This window comes from Dendrobates tinctorius, unplaced genomic scaffold, assembly GCF_039654945.1.
Source record: "Dendrobates tinctorius isolate UK_male_01 unplaced genomic scaffold, ASM3965494v1 ptg000029l, whole genome shotgun sequence".
In the NCBI taxonomy this organism is placed as follows: domain Eukaryota; kingdom Metazoa; phylum Chordata; class Amphibia; order Anura; family Dendrobatidae; genus Dendrobates; species Dendrobates tinctorius.
This window is the reverse complement of record NW_027361697.1, coordinates 35,598,866-35,616,914: the sequence shown is the minus strand read 5'-3', so window position 1 is coordinate 35,616,914 and position 18,049 is coordinate 35,598,866. Positions and strand designations below refer to the sequence as shown.

Here is an 18,049-nt window from a genome sequence, read left to right as displayed (position 1 = left end):
AGAACAGAGAGAAAGAAAGGGGGACAGAAAAAAAACAGAGGGAGCGTGAAAGAAGTAAATAGAAAAAGAAAGGGGGAAAGAGAGAGAACAGAAAGAACAGGGAGAAAGAGGGAAAGAAAGAACAAAGAGAATGAAAGAGGGGACAGAAAAGAACAGAGAGGGGAAAGAAAAAAAAAGAGAGAAAAAGAGAGAACAGAGAGAAATAAAGAGGGGACAAAGAACAGAGCAACAGAGAGAAGGGAAATAAAGAACAGAGAGAAAAAGAGAACAGAGAGAGAAGGGAAAGAAAGAACAAAGAAAGAAAGAGAAAAGATAGAAAGAACAGAGAAAGAGAGGGAAAGACAGAACAGAGAATGAGAAAGAAACAGAGATAAAGAACAGAGAAAGAAATCGAGAGAGAGAAAGAAATAAAGATTCTATAAAGATACTATAGCAGCCCGACTCCCATTTGTAATGCCCACCTGAGTCTCCCGATGCAGAACATATCATGATCCGCTCACATGGCCGGCATCCCCAATTCCAAGGTGATCCTGCTGTCCATGCTGTCGGAGGAGGACATGGTGATGGATCTGAAGCATTCCTGGTTCCGTTACAATCTCCTCATGAAATTACCTCATTTCCGTTCAGCTTCCAGCACATCACTTCTGGTGGACCGTCATGTGCGAGTTTTAAAGTGCTCCTCGGGGCTCCGCCGTGTACTCCTGTGTCCTTGGGAAAAACCTGCTTTGTATGCCTCATACACACTTGGCTCTGCTCTGTACATCCCGTACACATATGGCTCCACTCCGTACACACGCGACTCCGGTCCGTACACCTCATACACGCACGGCTCTGCTCCATACACCTGCAGCTCCGCTCCGTACACGCGTGGCTCCACTCCGTGCACCTCGCACATGCACGGCTCCGTTCCGTATGCCCCGTATACACGCGGCTCCGCTCCGTATGCCCCGTACACATGTAGCTACGCTCTGTACACTCATACACACGTGGCTCCGTACACACCCGGCTCCGCTCCGTACACCTCGTACACATGCGGCTCCGCTCCGTACACCTTATACACACGTGACTCAGCTCCGTACACCCTGTACACACACGGCTCCACTACGTACACCTCGTACACACAGCTCTGCTCCGTACACCTCAAACACACGCGGCTCCGCTCCGTCCACCTCGTACACACAGCTCTACTACATCCACACTGTGAACCCCTCCTGACCCCACACAGAAACTTTACCTCATCCAGCACCATGACAACCAGCACAACAGAGTCCTGCAGACACGGAGGCTGCGATCATGTGACCCCTGACTCCTCCCCTCCTGTGACCTCATCACAGGTCTTGTGCGTGCAGTCACAACAGCCTAGCCACATCATTTCAGGCTGCAGTGGCTCTCTCTGGGACGGCGAGGATGGGGTCGGTGCATGGGGGGCGTGGCGGCTCAGTGCAATGCGGGAAAAATAGCATCCCGGGTGGGACGCCGGTGGGGGGTGTCAAAAACGGGACTGTCCCACGAGAATCTGGATGGTTGGGAGCTATGCAGTAGCAGACTGCACATCCTTCATTGTCACCCAATTCCACAACATATCCACTTCAAGATACTAACTTTGACCTTCAAAGCTGTCCATAATCTGTCGTCCCTCCTATATCTGTGAACTAATCTCCCGATATCTCCCACAATGTAATCTTTCCAACACCAGAGCTGCTGCTACCCCCCAAACCTACTGCTGCATGACTTGGGGCTCAGACTGCTTGCCTGTTTTGCAAGGGGGTGAGGTGGAAGATAGTTGCCTATCAGCCGCAGGTGTGAGATCTGTGCTTTCAGCAGGGGACCAGGTTGCAGACAAAGCGAAGGAACTGAAGGCACTCTCAGACAACCAATCTCTACTTGTTCTGACCTCACCTTTTATCCAGCGGTAGTCGGGCCTACGAACTAACACAGAACGTCCTGTCGCCTGCATGCATCAGAGGAAGGTGTTTCATTTGAGCACACGGCAGGCACAGATCGACCACAGCCTCTCTCCCCTGTAGCAGCTTCACGAGCAACACGGCCACGTGCCCTATTTGATGCTTTCCTCAGTGTATTCACCCCAAAAAAGTGCAGAATATTACAAGGCCTCTATACAGAAAGTGGCCAGCAGATAATTACACTGCCTGTTTTCAGAGTGCCCCCCCAAAAAAAACAATAAAAAAAGAATGTGTTGGCAACCTCCTATGCCTCTTCCACCTCCTCCTCAACTTAGACCTCCATCTCGTGGTTCAAGATTATAATTTTTTTTCTTATTCTGTTATTTTAAGTCTTTTCCCTATCCATATTTATTTGCAGGACCATTGTCCTGCTCTTATCCCCATTTAGCTTCCTTTTGCAGCCCCCTAGCCCTTACTATTGACATTTTACAGCCATTTTAAAGCACCAAAGTTCGGGTCCCCATTGATTTCTATTGGGTTCGGGGTCAATTTCAGATACCGAACAGAACATTCAACTCTAGTTCAGCCAAATACCCACGGGTTCGCTCATCCCTAGTGTAGAAACAACATTGGTTTCCTTCAATTGTCTCATTCTCGCATAACTAAAGTCAAATGAAAGGCTTCCTCATTGCAATATATATTGCAGCATTTCAGAGAAAATGCAAGAAGTGTGAAACTTCTGAGCTAATCTCAGCCCTGCTTGATTGAATGATCTCTACTAACTTATCTTTAAGTAAAGATCTGTCAAGGCTGGAACAAGACATATAGCTGCTGTTTATATCTGCTTCTCCATTTCTTTGCAGGTATTTCTCAGTACGAGGAGAGGTGCATGGGTGCTAAGCCGTGTGTATGATGATGGATACCCATGGGATTTCTGTTATGATACACGGTTTGAGACTTTCAAAAGAAACAATCTCCCCATGTCACTTGTGGCATATTTGAATGAGTCAAAGATGAACACGTGGTTTAACCATACTAACTATGGGCTCCAACCTATTGATCGGTACGATTTTATTTTTTAACTACAGTAATTATGTATTTGGTCTTGGGCATGCATCCTTTCCTACAATTAGTTCTTTCTGTACACTTCGACAATTGAGTAAAGATTTGGTAAACTGACTAAAATTAACCAAAATTTGTGTGTTTGTGTGTATGTAACATATATTACTAAATATACATGCTGAACATCCATAATGGAAATGGATCGCATAGGTTGTAAATAACAGGTAGAAGAGCAGATCAGCAAAAAAAATTGCTGCAGATTTATTATTCCATGTAAATAAACATGCATTATTCCGTTCTGGGGTCCTAAACAGCCCAGAGGATATAAATTATGGGCAGAAAAAAAAAAAACCCATCTTCTGTCCTTCCCAAAATGTAGTACGTGTGCCGACTGGGGGGTGGCCCCTTTCGGCTGCGAAACAGACTGGAGACAGACACAGGAGATCGTTCAATCAGGTTGACTCAGGCTCGGACTGGCCCATAGGGTAGCAGGGCAATCCCCCGGGGGGCCCCTGTGCAGATCTGGGCAGCAACTCTCCTGTTAGGGAATTCAGCCAAGTACTGCCCAATGTGCAGAAAAAAGCAGCAACTCATCATTAACCAAACTACCCACTTTATTATTTTATATAGATATAGGTACATTTGTGAATGAGGCTAATGTAATATTTATATGCATATGAAAAGTGGGCCCCCAAAGTGAGTGTTACTGGTGGGCCCTTAGCACCCCAGTCCAACACTGGGTCAACTTTATTGGGTGTCGTCTTTGACATCCACAGCAATGAGACAGGTTCTGCACGCTGGCCCGGGTACCTATCACCTCCTCCTACTCCTGTTTGTGACAGCCCTCTGGGTTCTTTCACTGTGGCTGTCATTAGGCACACGACAACAGCGCTTCCCACGGTCGAGTCTGTCCGCTGCGGCACTTAATACCCCTTCAGTGTCCAGCCGTCCGGTACCCCAGATGTCCTTTGTCCTGCATTCTTCGTTCTGCAGCTGTCCTGTCAGAGCCACCCCCCGACTATTCGTCTCTCTCCTCTGCCTTTTCCTGAGCTCTGCTTTCTTCTGTCTTCTCCTGAGCTCTTCTTTCCTCTGTCGCCTCCTGAGATCTCCCTCTAACCCTGGGACTCTCCTTCCCTTTATTCCTTTTCCTGGGAATTCCCCTCCTTAGTCCCCGTAACTCCGCCCACCATGATTCGGCGTTTCCTAGCTTCAGCTGCTGTTAGGTCCTCTTCTCACTATTCGTATGTCTCCATCTAGTGGCCAAAATTCAGTACTACACCATCTCTAACTCATTCTTTCTGTTGTCCCACACATATATATAAATTCACATCAAACATTGGATTTTGCACATTTTACATTCACTTTCCCATCAGACAGGTCCACATATCAGTCCACCCTCCTACAAAAATAATCCAAAATTCACAGTGCTAACAGAGTTTAAGTTCAAGGATCCTCAACAATATGCTCTTTATAGATGTTTGCTGCTATGGTTATTTTCAGCAGACCACCAAATCAATTTTGTCTTTCTTTATTGCATCTCTCCAATTTGCAGGACACAGTTTAAAGAGCCTTTAATTAATGATGATCTGCCAAGCCGGATAACGTGCGGTTTTGTAGTAGTAAAACCATCTGTGTTGGACTTCACTGAAACTGCTGCGAAATTTGAAGATGGGTCTATTGAGGACAACATTGATGTTGTCATATTTGCAACAGGATATTCCTTTTCTTTCCCATTCTTGGATGAATCTGTCATCAAAATGGAAAAAAACACAATCCACCTATACAAAAATGTTGTTCCACCTGCCCTTGAAAAGCCAACACTGGGCATTTTAGGTCTTATTCAACCACTTGGACCCATCATGCCAACATCAGAGCTGCAAGGACGCTGGCTAACCAGAGTATTCAAAGGTAAAGGGAAGGAATTGTATGACTAACTTGCAGTAGCGAATATCTAACGTGAGGTTTTTTTTTTTTTTATTCAAAGGAAGTATAGGCTGATCATGTCACGGTGTTTATTTCAGAATAAAACACCTTGAAATGTCACAAAAAATTTGATGCGACCTGAAATTGAGCAAATATTTAGTGAGGTTCTCAACGCCAGTCCCTGCCAGCTTTGCCAAAGTAGGCGGAGATAGAATGGGGTGAGTACTGGCAAACCTCTCAAATTTTATACCAGATTTGTGTAGTCAAATAGTGTTTGACTAATTCATTAAATTACTTGCTACCTGCATGAGGGATTGATTTTTTTTTTTTTTTTTTTTTAAAGCCATCATTTCCATAGCAATTTGACCACAAAGAGCAAAAAATAAATCCACTGATCCATATAGTATAAATTACAGCTAAGAAATAATCATATTAGTACATTCCAATACATAACCTACATTAAATGTGACATTAGGGAGCCAATGAGATGTGGTGTTCTACAGCACAAGGCACTAGTGATTTATTCACAGCAAAAAATTAAAGTGGATGTGTCATTTCTACCATTTTTCTCTTCTAACGTACTGGGAATGTTATATTTAAATCAGGCATAATGACCTAGTCTAACTTTATGGTTCCATCATTCAATGCCTTGGTGGTCAATGACAGAAAAAGGATGTCCTCACTTGCACAGTCTGTCCCAAGGCAGGAAACAGCCATTGATGGGGGTTAAAGCATGTAAATGGAACACTTCATTACATTATAACATTTCCTACCATTTTAGAGAAAAAATATAATGTATATATTTTTTAAAGTTCCACAATCATTGTTAGGACTTTTATCAGTCAGCATCCCTCCTCGGCTCCATGCTGAAACAATTTTTTTTGAGGGTAGTGACTGTAAGGTGATGACTTAATACTGTGAAAGCCATAGGGCACTTATAATGGGGTTCCTAAATGTAGTGTCTGCCTAAAGACCCCTAAATGGCAGGGGTGTTGCCTAAAGGTGTTAACATGTTGTTCACACAGTTTCCACTCCAGAAACTGAGCAAACCTATCCTTAAGGTTAATGCAGATATTCAATACCCTTAGCACGGACTGAAATGTACTGACTGTCTGTGGGAACCTTGACCTAAGTATGATAATCTCATAGGGATGTTTGAGGCTGTCTAGTTTTTGCCTGGAGACCCCCGGAAAGTCAGTACATTGGGGGTCACGTTGGATCGAATTTCACAGATGTGTACATGGTGCCTAAAGCTTTTGGCCTGATGCAAGAAGTCAGATTTTCCAGTGTGTTTCTATTGTTTTTATATAGTGCTAATATATTTACAATAAGGTTCCCTTACCTTTTGCTCGGGAACTACATGTTTAAAGGTCAATGATATGTAGTTGCCGGTTGTCTGCCAGCTTGGTGCATTAGCACCATGTCTAGCGAACCGCTACAAATAGCTGTCTATATGGTGATTTTTGGCAGCAGCCCTGCATAGAAGTGAAGATTTGGATGCTTATATACTTGCTTTTGAAGTTGGAGAACTAAATTGTGTTTTAAATTGGAGATGGGATGATTGAGTAGATGATAAAGGCTTGATGCAAGAATACCCAATGGTGGGAACCACTGGAAGCAAGTATACTTCCTCTGTTTTTCTGTGGGGAAGCTTTGGTTGTTGTTGTACCGATAATGTAGGCTCTTGGTGTCACTACTGTGGTGAAGGTGCAAGCTGATTGTCACTGCTTGGGGGGGGGGGGGAGCGGCAGAGTCCTGGATGTAGCTTGCAACCCTCTGACTTGAATGTGGGCATCAATCTAAGGAATTTTGAGAACCACTATTCTACACTTTAGACATAATCATCACTGTCCCTAACTGAACTCACAATCCAGATTCCCTATCTTTAGAAACCCAAGCAAACTCTGGGAGTACATTCAAAACTTCATGCAGACTTTTTCCTTGGTCAAACTTGAACTGAGGACCCTGTGATGCAAATCCTCCATCCTTATAATAAACCATTGTGATATTTACATGTTGCATCTCTTCACCTCAGGACTGTGCCCATACCCTCCCTTAAAGGTTGTGATGGATGACATGGCAAAGAAAAACAAAATCTTTATAAAAAGGTATGTGACTCCTAATATTGGTTGTAAATTCTTAGCAGCGTATTCAGGTTTCAGGAAATAAATAGTCTCAGTAAATAATAGTTTCACTAATGTGCACTGCCTAATACAATAAAAAAAGAAAAAAAAAAAACGTTTCCTTCCAAACCGGCACTGTTCCAGCACTGTGTCCCTGGTGACTTTATGACATTCACACTTCTGTCAGATGAAACAGTTCTGCCTGATGGAAGTAAGAAGGCTGCAGCTACGGATGAGCGAACATGCTCGGTGATACTCGGATATCACTCGACTATCTGAGTGCATGGATGTACTCGACACTCGGTGAGCAGTGGGGAGTGCTCGATGTAAAACTCGATTCGCCACCCCGCATGTTTGGCGCTTGTTGCACAGCCAATAAGTATGTGGGGATTGCCTATGCATTACTGTAATTCTGTGATTGGCTGGCCATGTGACATCATCGGGGTTACAAAAGAACAAGCGCCACCCAGCTTGACACACTAACTCAATTTCACAACTCTGTGGCACTTTGTTGTATATAACACTCCAGAAAAAAAAAAAATTTCTGGATTAAATTACTCACCCATAGAGTATTCTGTGGTGCGGGGTACATTTCTGTGATATCAAACACTTCCAAAAAGCATTGAAAAGCTCTGAATTTTTTTCTGCATTAAATTCCTCAGCCATACAGTACTATATGGTCTGTAGTACATAGCAGTAGTATTAAACTCCCAAAAAACAAATGCTGGTGACAATTTTTTTTGTTTTATATTAAATAAAAAAAAAAAAAAAGAAAAAAATGGTTGACAGAGGCACAGCAATTAAAAACTGCATAAGGCATGCAGTAAGGGACGTGGAATTGCTGATAACGGTGCACACAGATGCCGAGAACGTGGGGCAGGTGCAACTACGCCTTTTGCTGGAGCACAAGAAACATGCCCATCCATGACACATGAGTTTCTGTCCCACTTTCCAGGGAGGCATGGTACACCACTTCTGAAGCCAGAGCAGTATGAACATGTGGTTAGTTGTATAACAGATAATGCATCCACTTTGATTTGCAGCAAGACCCAGTCTTCCACATGGTCTAGTTTGAGTCCCGGAAGACTAGCGATCCCACACCAGGACACTCTGAGGAGCTCTTTACAACATTGTTTCTTGATTGTGGCCCCTCCCCCTGCATGCTCCAAGAGGGACCGGAGAATATGCGGTTTAACGAGGCACAAAACTTAGAGCAGCCACGACCACAAGAAGATGATGGGTGGGGGGGTACTTCAAATTTTGTCTAAGGAGTAAGATGATGAGACACAGTTGCCAATAAGTCACCCTGGTAAGTCAGCAAGTCAGGAGGACCAGGGTGCAGCAGTGGAAGAGGAGGTGGTGGATGGCACAGTAACTGACCCAACCTGGGAAGCTGGCATGCAGAGAGAGGCCAGCAGCGCTGAGGGGGAGGGTTGGGTAGCACAGAAACAGGAGGAAGATGCATGTAGTTTTCCATATTCTTTGGTAGATTTTGATGGTGTGTATACACTCACTGGCCACTTTATTAGGTACACCATGCTAGTAAGGGGTTGGACCCCCTTTTGCCTTCAGAACTGCCTCAATTCTTCGTGGCAGAGATTCAACAAGGTGCTGGAAGCATTCCTCAGAGATTTTGGACCATATTGACATGATGGCATCACACAGTTGGCGCAGATTTGTCGGCTGCACATCCCTGATGCGAATCTCCCGTTCCACCACATCCCAAAGATGCTCTATTGGATTGAGATCTGGTGACTGAGGAGGCCATTTGAGTACAGTGAACTCATTGTCATGTTCAAGAAACCAATCTGAGATGATTCGAGCTTTATGACATGGCGCATTATCCTGCTGAAAGTAGCCATCAGATGTTGGGTACATTGTGGTCATAAAGGGATGGACATGGTCAGCAACAATACTCAGGTAGGCTGTGGCGTTGCAACGATGCTCAATTGGTACCAAGGGGCCCAAAGAGTGCCAAGAAAAAATTCCCCACACCATGACACCACCACCACCAGCCTGAACCGTTGATACAAGGCAGGATGGATCCATGCTTTCATGTTGTTTACGCCAAATTCTGACCCTACCATCCGAATGTCGCAGCAGAAATCGAGACTCATCAGACCAGGCAACGTTTTTCCAATCTTCTACTGTCCAATTTCGATGAGCTTGTGCAAATTGTAGCCTCAGTTTCCTGTTCTTAGCTGAGAGGAGTGGTACCCAGTGTGGTCTTCTGCTGCTGTAGCCCATCTGCCTCAAAGTTCGACGCACTGTGCGTTCAGAGATGCTCTTCTGCCTACCTTGGTTGTAACGGGTGGCAATTTGAGTCACTGTTGCCTTTCTATCAGCTCGAACCAGTCTGCCCATTCTCCTCTGACCTCTGGCATCAACAAGGCATTTCCGGCCACAGAACTGCCGATCACTGGATTTTTTTTCTTTTTCGGACCATTCTCTGTAAACCCTAGAGATGGTTGTGCGTGAAAATCCCAGTAGATCAGCAGTTTCTGAAATACTCAGACCAGCCCTTCTGGCACCAACAATCATGCCACGTTCAAAGGCACTCAAATCACCTTTCTTCCCCATACTGATGCTCGGTTTGAACTGCAGGAGATTGTCTTGACCATGTCTACATGCCTAAATGCACTGAGTTGCCGCCATGTGATTGGCTGATTAGAAATTAAGTCTTAACACACAGTTGGACAGGTGTACCTAATAAAGTGGCCAGTGAGTGTATATACCACTGCAAAAAAGTGAGAAATTTGTCTAGATTCAGTTACTGATCCATATAGTATTGCATGCTTTCTGTTACATTTAGTTATATAAAAATCAAAACTTGAAAAAATGTTTATGGATTCATCCATACACTCATGGCGTTCTTATTAAAGGTCTTTGGTATAATAAACTCACAAAACCGCTTCCAAAAAATTGTTACATTTCACTATAGTAAACCCGGAAATTTTTGTAAGGCAAATGGGTCGCTCTCCCAGGGCTGTGGGGTACTCGGTACCGGGCCGGTCTTTCAGAGGGGAGTGTCACAGCAGCGATGACCTGGTCTGTGGCCCTGGGCGCCCATGAAAAAGGGGATTGAGTGATTGGAATAGAGTTTATGAATGAATGATTCGTGACGCCACCTGTGGTGTTCGGCAAGGGAGGTGTTAAGCCGACGCTGCATGCAGATCCTCTGGGACTGATGGTGTAGTGCAGCTATGATGTTGTAGCCCTCCACAGGCAGGGCTGTAGTCCCAGGGCAGTGTAGATAAAGGGTTAGGAAGAAGGTGCAGTGTTTGGCACAGAGATGTAGCAGTGCTGAGGAGGTTGCAGGAAGGAGGCAAGGACACAACAGGGTGCAGTTTCTTTACCTTTACTTGGCAAATGCTGTCCAGGGTTCTGATTACAGATGGCACAGGAGCAGGCTAGCCTGGAAGCAACTCAGGGATCTCTCTATCAGATGGATTGTGTAGTCTCCTTCCTAGCGCTGGCTTGAGGCACATCCAGTACTATGTTACATTGAAGTTCCTCCTTATCTTCTCTTAGAACTACCTCGTATGGCAGACAGCTGTAGCCCTCTATCTCTCTTGGCTCACTGGTCGCTGTTGTGCCTCCGAGTCTTAGTTGGGAATAGAGCATTTACAGCTTCCTATTCCTCTGGTTTCTGTTGCAGGACCTTCAATATCCATACAACCATGGTGACCAGGCTCCAGATCATGCGCTTTCACCAGGAGGGAGCTCTCTTTCCTCAGCTCAACCTCCATCTTCTCTCCACTCGTCTACACACATTGCCCTCCTCACACTAACTGACTATTTCCCTTTCTGGCCCTCACAGCGCGCTCCTCCCCCAATCCTGGTTCAGAGCTCCCTCTGCTGGCCTGAAGTGGGAACGTGTTGCATGAAAATGATTAACTGCTACAGAGACCCTTCCTTGCTTCCAATTATGACATCATCCTCCCTGGAGGAAGGCAATGCCACTGTGGCGACCATACTCCTGGGGGCACCACATTCCCCCCTAGTGCACGACAGCACTCCTGGGCTGATGAAAAACATGAATAACCTATAACAAATGACAAATAAACAATATGAAGGTTACAAGATATGAAAAATGTACAAAAACCAAAAGCTCTAAAAACAGTCCTATGATAAGTCCAAGCATCAATGTCCGTGGTCCATTCTTGGGCAAATGATGAACTATTTACAAGGTGGGTGACCACACAAGTCCTGTGGTCCAATGTCCATCAAAACAGGAAACAAGAACTTCAAAAGGCTTCTTACAGATTACCTGTAGGCACAAACTTGAGAACAGTTACATATATACATTTCAACATTTACTTGTTTATACACAATATCTGATGGGCAGTATACCTTGTGTAATACAGGTAGACCTGCGTAACACTGGTGTGATTGGGGACCTCACTGGTGTAGTGTGTGATGTACTGAATACACTACTGGTGGTTCTGCATGGTACATGGATACTAGATTGTCTGCAAACTCTTAGACTCACCATGGGTATAACAGATTCACCACTGGCAGGGTGAGGACTCTGACTCCACTGCTGGTGTGGCATCTGACTGCCTGATTTTCCTGATCTTCAGGATTTTCTTGAGTCACGTCTTTCTGTGCTACCAGTTGGGGAAAGATCAACACTGGCACCACTATGGCATCATTTACTTTAGTCCAATTTGCAGGGAATTCTCCAAGTATAGTGCTGACCTTTTCTTCTATGGGTTGGAGGTAATTTTGTTCTTCCATTCTTTCTTTTAACTGGTCAGGGCATAATTTCAAATGATCCCTTAATACGGCTGCTGAGGTTTCTCCTCCGTCTTTCCTAATAAGGCACACCTTGGTATTGTCAAAGTTTGAGGGTAGAATGGTATAGGGTTCAGCTTCCCATTGGTCATCCATTTTATGCAGTCTTTTATTCTTGAGGACTTGTTCTCCTGGTGACAAGGGGACCGCAGGTGCATACTGATTGTAGTTCCTCTCTTGTTTTTGTCTTGCCTGAGCTAGACTCTTCTCCACACACTCTTGTACTCTTCTGTACTGTTGCTGCCTCTCTGTGTCCCAGTAAGCATCTGGTGATGTCACCTCAGGTGTAAGGACTCCCATGTCCAAATCAATAGGCAGTTTACCAGGCCTTGCTCTCATTAGGTAGGCTGGAGTGCAGTTGGTGGAATTCACGGGAATGTGGTTGTAGAGGTCTACCAGATCTGGCAACTTTTCTGGCCACAGATTCCTCTCCTCCAAAGGCAAGGTCTTCAACAGGTCGATTACTACCTGGTTCATCTTCTCACACATGCCATTGGTCTGTGGGTGGTACGGTGTTGTCCGGATCTTCTTACAACCATACAAGTTACAGAATTCCTGGAACACTTCTGCCTGAAAGGCGGGACCTTGATCTGTAAGCACTTGCTCAGGATATCCATGTGGTCTACAGAAGTGCTGTTGGAATGCTCTGACTGCTGTCCTGGCTGTTTGATCTTTGACAGGCACAACTACCAGAAATCTTGAGTTGTGATCCATGATGGTAAGAGCATAGATGTAGCCTGAACGGCTTGGGACCAGCGTCACATGGTCCAGGGCTACCAACTCGAGTGGCTGTTTGGTTACTATTGGCTGCAGAGGAGCTCTCTGGCTGTTTCGATCCTTTCTGCACAGGTTACATTGTCCACACTCCCGGCACCACTTTTCAATGGCTTTCCTCATACCAGCCCAGTAGAATCTCTCCCGGAGCAATGCTTCCAACTTCTTCCATCCGAAGTGGCCAGCTCCATTGTGGTACGCTTCCAAGACCATTGATGCCTCTCTTTGGGATTACTATCTGCTAGACCAGCTCATGAGTGCGGGCATTGATACTCCTCCGACACAGCTTTCCTTCATAAATGAACAGCCAACCTCTTTCCTTCCATAACTGCTGGGTTTCTTCAGGAGCATCCGACTCTGGTCGTGAGTCAGCTTGTGACAGTAGCTCCTTCACCAGGCGGACTGCAGGGTCATCATCCTGAGTTTCTGCCCAGTCATGATGGGGCAATGGATTTAGGGTGACCTCTTTCAAGCCAGACCGTCTGTTTCTCACTCCTTGAGCACTCTGGGCCGCAAGTGGCCGGTGGAAGCCTATTTCTTCAAGAGCCTCAGGGTCTTCTCCTGCATCTGGCAGGTTAGGCATTCTGGACAGTGCATCAGCATTGGCATTCTTGTGCCCTGCTTGGTACTTGATGGTGAATTCATAGTTAGACAGCCGAGCCACCCATCGCTGCTCCAGTGCACCTAGCTTGACAGTTTCCAAGTGGGTCAACGGGTTGTTGTCCGTGAAGATGGTAAACTTGGCTGAAGCTAGGTAATGCTTGGATCTTTCAGTCACAGCCTAGACTATGGCGAGGAACTCCAGCTTGAAGGAACTGTAGTTGTCAGAGTTCCTTTCAGTGGGACGAAGCATCCTGCTGGCGTAGGAGATCACTCTTTCTTTGCCACTTTGGCATCAGTATACAACACAAAGGGCTTGTCATAATCTGGGTAGGCCAAAACTTCATCTCCTGTGAGAGCCATCTTCAGTCGAGTGAAGGATCTCTCCAACTCCAGTCCATTCAAATGTGGAATTCTTCTGTTTAGCTTTCTTGGAAGCCCCACCAGAAGATTTTGCATAGGAGTGGCTATTTCAGTGAAACCTTTGCTGAACCTTCGGTAGTAGCCTACCAACCCGAGGAATTGGCATACTTCATGGAGGTTGCTGGGTTTCGGCCAGTCCCGGATGACTGTGACTTTGTCCGGATCTGGTGCCACACATTCTGCACTCTCCACATGACCGAGGTACTGTACCTTGGGCTTCAGGAGGTGGCATTTGGAAGGCTTCACCTTCAGGCCAAAGTTGGACAGGGCTTCAAACACATCAGCCAGGTGTTCCAGATGGTCTTCATAAGTCTTGGAGAAAACAATGACATCATCAAGGTACAACAGGACTGTCTCAAAGTTCATGTGTCCCAGGCAGCACTCCATCAGCCGTTGAAATGTTCCTGGGGCAGTGCAGAGCCCAAATGGCATATAGTTGAACTCACAGAGACCCATTGGAGTGGTAAATGCTGTTTTCTCCTTGTCTGCCTCTGCCATGGGAACCTGCCAATACCCACTAGTGAGATCTAAGGTGGAAAAGTAGTTAGAAGTTTTAAGTGCAGCTAATGATTCCTCAATACTAGGTAATGGGTAGGCATCTTTGTGTAATGCTGTTAATTTTCCTGTAATCAACACACATTCTCATGGTACCATCCTTTTTCTTTACAAAAACTATTGGAGCTGCCCAGGGGCTACAACTGTCTCTGATAACCCCAGCTTGGACGGTTGACAGTTGGTTCCTGCAGTACCCGAATAGTCTAGGTCAGGGTCTTGTAGGGTTATGATGCGTAGCTGTGCTCTGTGGGTACTGGACAGGAGTCCTTCAATGAACTGCTCCTTTAACAGTTTGTCTTCCTCTTTCACACTGTCAGGATCAATTTGCTTGATGGCTCACAGCGCCTCCTGCAGGTTAAGAGCATAGTCCCTGATACTGTCCTGCACTTTCTGTTTACATCCAAAGAACCTCATCTTGATTTCAGCTGCAGTGTGTGTCAAAGGTGCTTTTTAGCTTGGCCAAAATCTTTTTAACAGTCTCTTTATTAGTGTCCTGCCAGGCTTTTACTTCTCTCTGTACTGCACCTGTTAGCTGTTCAATCAGGATGTTCACCTTCTGGCTTTCAGATAGAGGATACACCTCAAACAAACTGCACAGTCTCTCTTTAAATTCACTCAGGGTATGTGACTCACCCAAGTACTGCAGTAGCCAGGCCGCTCCCAGTATGTAGGGCATGGACAGTGGCATTATGTGGACCACTGCGGTGGTCGTTATCGGAGCCGTAGCCACATTGGATCCATCATCTTGCGGTGCTGAGCGGTTGGCGGCGGCGTCCGCCGCTGCATTGCAGCGTGGCACAGACATTCTCTTGCACCCCTAGTTAACGTTAGCCAGGGCTGGGGGTTGTGTGAGCTTACCGGCAGCCGCTTCACAGGCACGATGCTCCGGGCTCTAGGCCTCAGCTCCTCCCACGTCTCGCGCGCTTTTTCCTCTTTCCGCACGGGACTTCACTGCTTCACGCTCTCCGGTAGGCTCCTCCCACGAAGGCCTGCCCCTTTTCTTCCCGTGCGCCAATCAGCGGGATAATGGCGGCAATGGCGCCAATTTCGTACACAGTCTATAGCAAACAGTCTCTGGTACACAGGACCTGGGGATACCGGGCTCCGTAATCCTGTTCGTGATGCCAAAATGGGTCACCCTCGCCCTCATGTGTTTCTTTTTTTTTTTAGAGAAATCAATGATTACAGTGGGTTAAATTTTTTAAAAACAGCTTGGCCTGGTACAGTTAACAAAATATTTTTAGTCAACATTTTGAGCATTGTCTTATATACTGTAGAACCTGCTTTGTGTGAAATTTTGTTGGCTTGAAATAAAAAGCAAAATTGACCTGCTACAGGTGCACACTTTCTTAATATTTTAATGGGGCCATCTAGTTGTTGCCTTCAAGGGTGTCTAGATGACCCTGCTTGTAATTTTTGGAAGGTGTTGCGCGCTACATAACTTTTGAGTGTAGGAGTACCACAACTGTGCTTCATTGTTCACAATTTTTGAATGAGAAACTACAGTAGGTGCCTTCAAGGTTGTATGGATGACCCTGCTTGTAATTTTTGGAAGGCTTTGCACTTGGTGCATAGCCTTTGAGTCTTGGAGTACCACTACCTGATAATTTGACCAGAATGTGTATGAGGACCTCCTTTATGTCTAATACATGGTGTATCGGAGTCCCTCTTACGTCACATTTTTGGCAGCTCTTGTATAAATTACACTGAAATTTCAATTTTTTACAAAAAATTTCAATTTTAGTTTACTTTATTTTTTTTAAATCCTTTTTAAATTTTACAATCTACACAAATCGCTAAACAAAAAAGAATGTTTCTTATCATTTTTTCCTGTAAACTGCAATTTATCTTTGATTTTGAATGTATTATTGTCAGTCCTTAAAGTGGAATAAACCATTGTTCTCACCAGTGATCTGGGAGTCAGATGATTCCAGGAGTCTTACCCATGCTGTTCTCCTTCCATTCTTCACTTTTCCCATACATTTCAGGTTAACCTATATAGAGAGACAAATTGAATTATGTTTGTAGTCACTGGTCAAAATTCTAATGTGTGAAATAAGGCTTTATACTGGAAGGCAGCCAATTAGATTCAGCCTCTTGTTTGTAAGGAGCATGAGATGACAGAAGGAGCCCTCTCCTGCTGTCACACTTTTCTGAAGGTGTGAGTGTGACCACATCACCTAAGAGGCTAATTGGCTAGAATTACAGATAGCTGGCTTATGCCCTGCTTGCTCCACCCTGGCACTGTACGGGTATGTCATGGTGTTGTAAAAGCTGTGTTTAGCATTAACATAAAGTAGATATTGAAAGTTACAATAACAAATATGAAATATAGCATTCTTCCATTAGTAAGTGATATGTTTGTGTATACTATGGAATGTTATTATTCCTCTTTTTTTTCTTCTTCCCCATAACAGATTTGGAACAAGTAGGGAGAACCGTTTGCAGGTGGATTATGTGGAATACCTGGATGAATTGGCATCTGCTGTTGGCGTGAAGCCAAATATTTTTCCGTTATTTCTATACGATCCTCTGCTTGCCCTTGCGCTCTTCTTTGGCCCTTGTACACCAGCGCACTTCAGATTGAATGGCCCGGGGAAATGGAGTCCTGCTAGGAAAGTAATCTTAACTACATTGGACAGAGTTGTAAAGGCAACGAAGACTCGTGTTGTAAAAAAAGATGATCCACGTTTATCAATCACCAAAGTGCTTGGAGCTCTCTGTGTCTTGGCAGTTTTTGTAGCTGTGGCTATATTCAGATTTTGAACAACAAAGTGTTAATATTACCTGGACAAAATAACCTTCTGTAATCAATGTGCTTTTATAAGGTATGTGGACATGGAGTTCTTAGGAGTTTTTGAGCAAAAATGGAGTAGGAGCTCTCCATATCCTCCTCAAATCTTGTGTTTTTTTTGCGGAGTTTTCAGAGCAGAAATCCAATGTGCACATAGCCATACAGCGCTTCGAAAGTTTGCTTATATTAACTGTCTTGTAAATTTGAAGGAAATGGGGAGAGGGGGAAAGTTATCTTGATAAAGAATGGATATAAAGTGGGGAGGACGCAATACGTGCATGCATTACTTTGACAGTCTATATTTAAAAAGGCACTGTAAAATTTCCTGGTGGTGGCGCTACAAAGGAATTAACAATGGACACTTGGTTGAGAAAAAAATGTCGCCAGATTCTTAGAAATCCAGGCAGCAGGACACCCTTTTACTAGCTTAACAATCCACACATTGAGCATAATGGCTCTTTACTGGACCTGATATCACACATAACCCTACTGTATATCCCATTTTAATGTGATGTGTTAATTACTGCAGTTGTTGGAAGTTTCTCATTAGAGATGCTTTTTGCATTATAAGAAGCACCGCCATTGTTCATGTGATGCAGCACTTTGTATATTGACAAAAGCAACTTTATATGTTAATAAAAATATACTGACTTTCTCACATTTTATTCATGAGATATAAAATATTAACCAATTTTTATATATACAGTAGCTATATTGTACCGATTTTAATATGATGGAATTAAGCTTGATTTATTTTTTGACGTGTGAGCAGGTTGCGGGATGCAGTCATGCATGAGAAGCAGAGCAAGGGTTAACAATTTAATTTAACAATGGGATTCTCCTCACAGGGAGACAAACAGTTAAATGAGGGAATAAAGAGTTCAATTGTGAAGGATATATGGAGTTAATGAACAAGGTAACGGCAGTTCTTTCAAACACTTATCCTGTCAGAGGTTTCTCAGGCTGCAGATAATGCTTGGAAGTCAGTAGCGCCAACAAAGGCTGGCTCGGTGCTTGTCCAATGAGGTCCTGCAGCAATGGTGGTCCGTCTCCTGGCGGCAGTGGTCGGTCTCCAGTACCTTCCACTGGGCCCC

At 44.7% G+C, this 18,049-nt stretch overlaps 1 protein-coding gene across 8 annotated transcripts in view; it reads left to right on the top strand.

The window, feature by feature from the left end:
* LOC141085929 (dimethylaniline monooxygenase [N-oxide-forming] 2-like) overlaps positions 1 to 17,610 on the top strand; it is a 42,076-nt gene extending 24,466 nt beyond the window's left edge. For 5 of the 8 annotated variants that reach the window (XM_073571568.1, XM_073571565.1, XM_073571569.1 and 2 more), the window contains exons 6-9: positions 2,768 to 2,967; positions 4,519 to 4,874; positions 6,925 to 6,997; positions 16,579 to 17,610. In XM_073571568.1, the coding sequence (XP_073427669.1) occupies positions 2,768 to 2,967; positions 4,519 to 4,874; positions 6,925 to 6,997; positions 16,579 to 16,927 (978 nt within the window). In that variant the 3' untranslated portion in view covers positions 16,928 to 17,610. The other 3 variants (XM_073571570.1, XM_073571572.1, XM_073571571.1) reach the window with 3 other exon arrangements.
* The last annotated feature ends 439 nt before the right edge of the window (positions 17,611 to 18,049 follow it).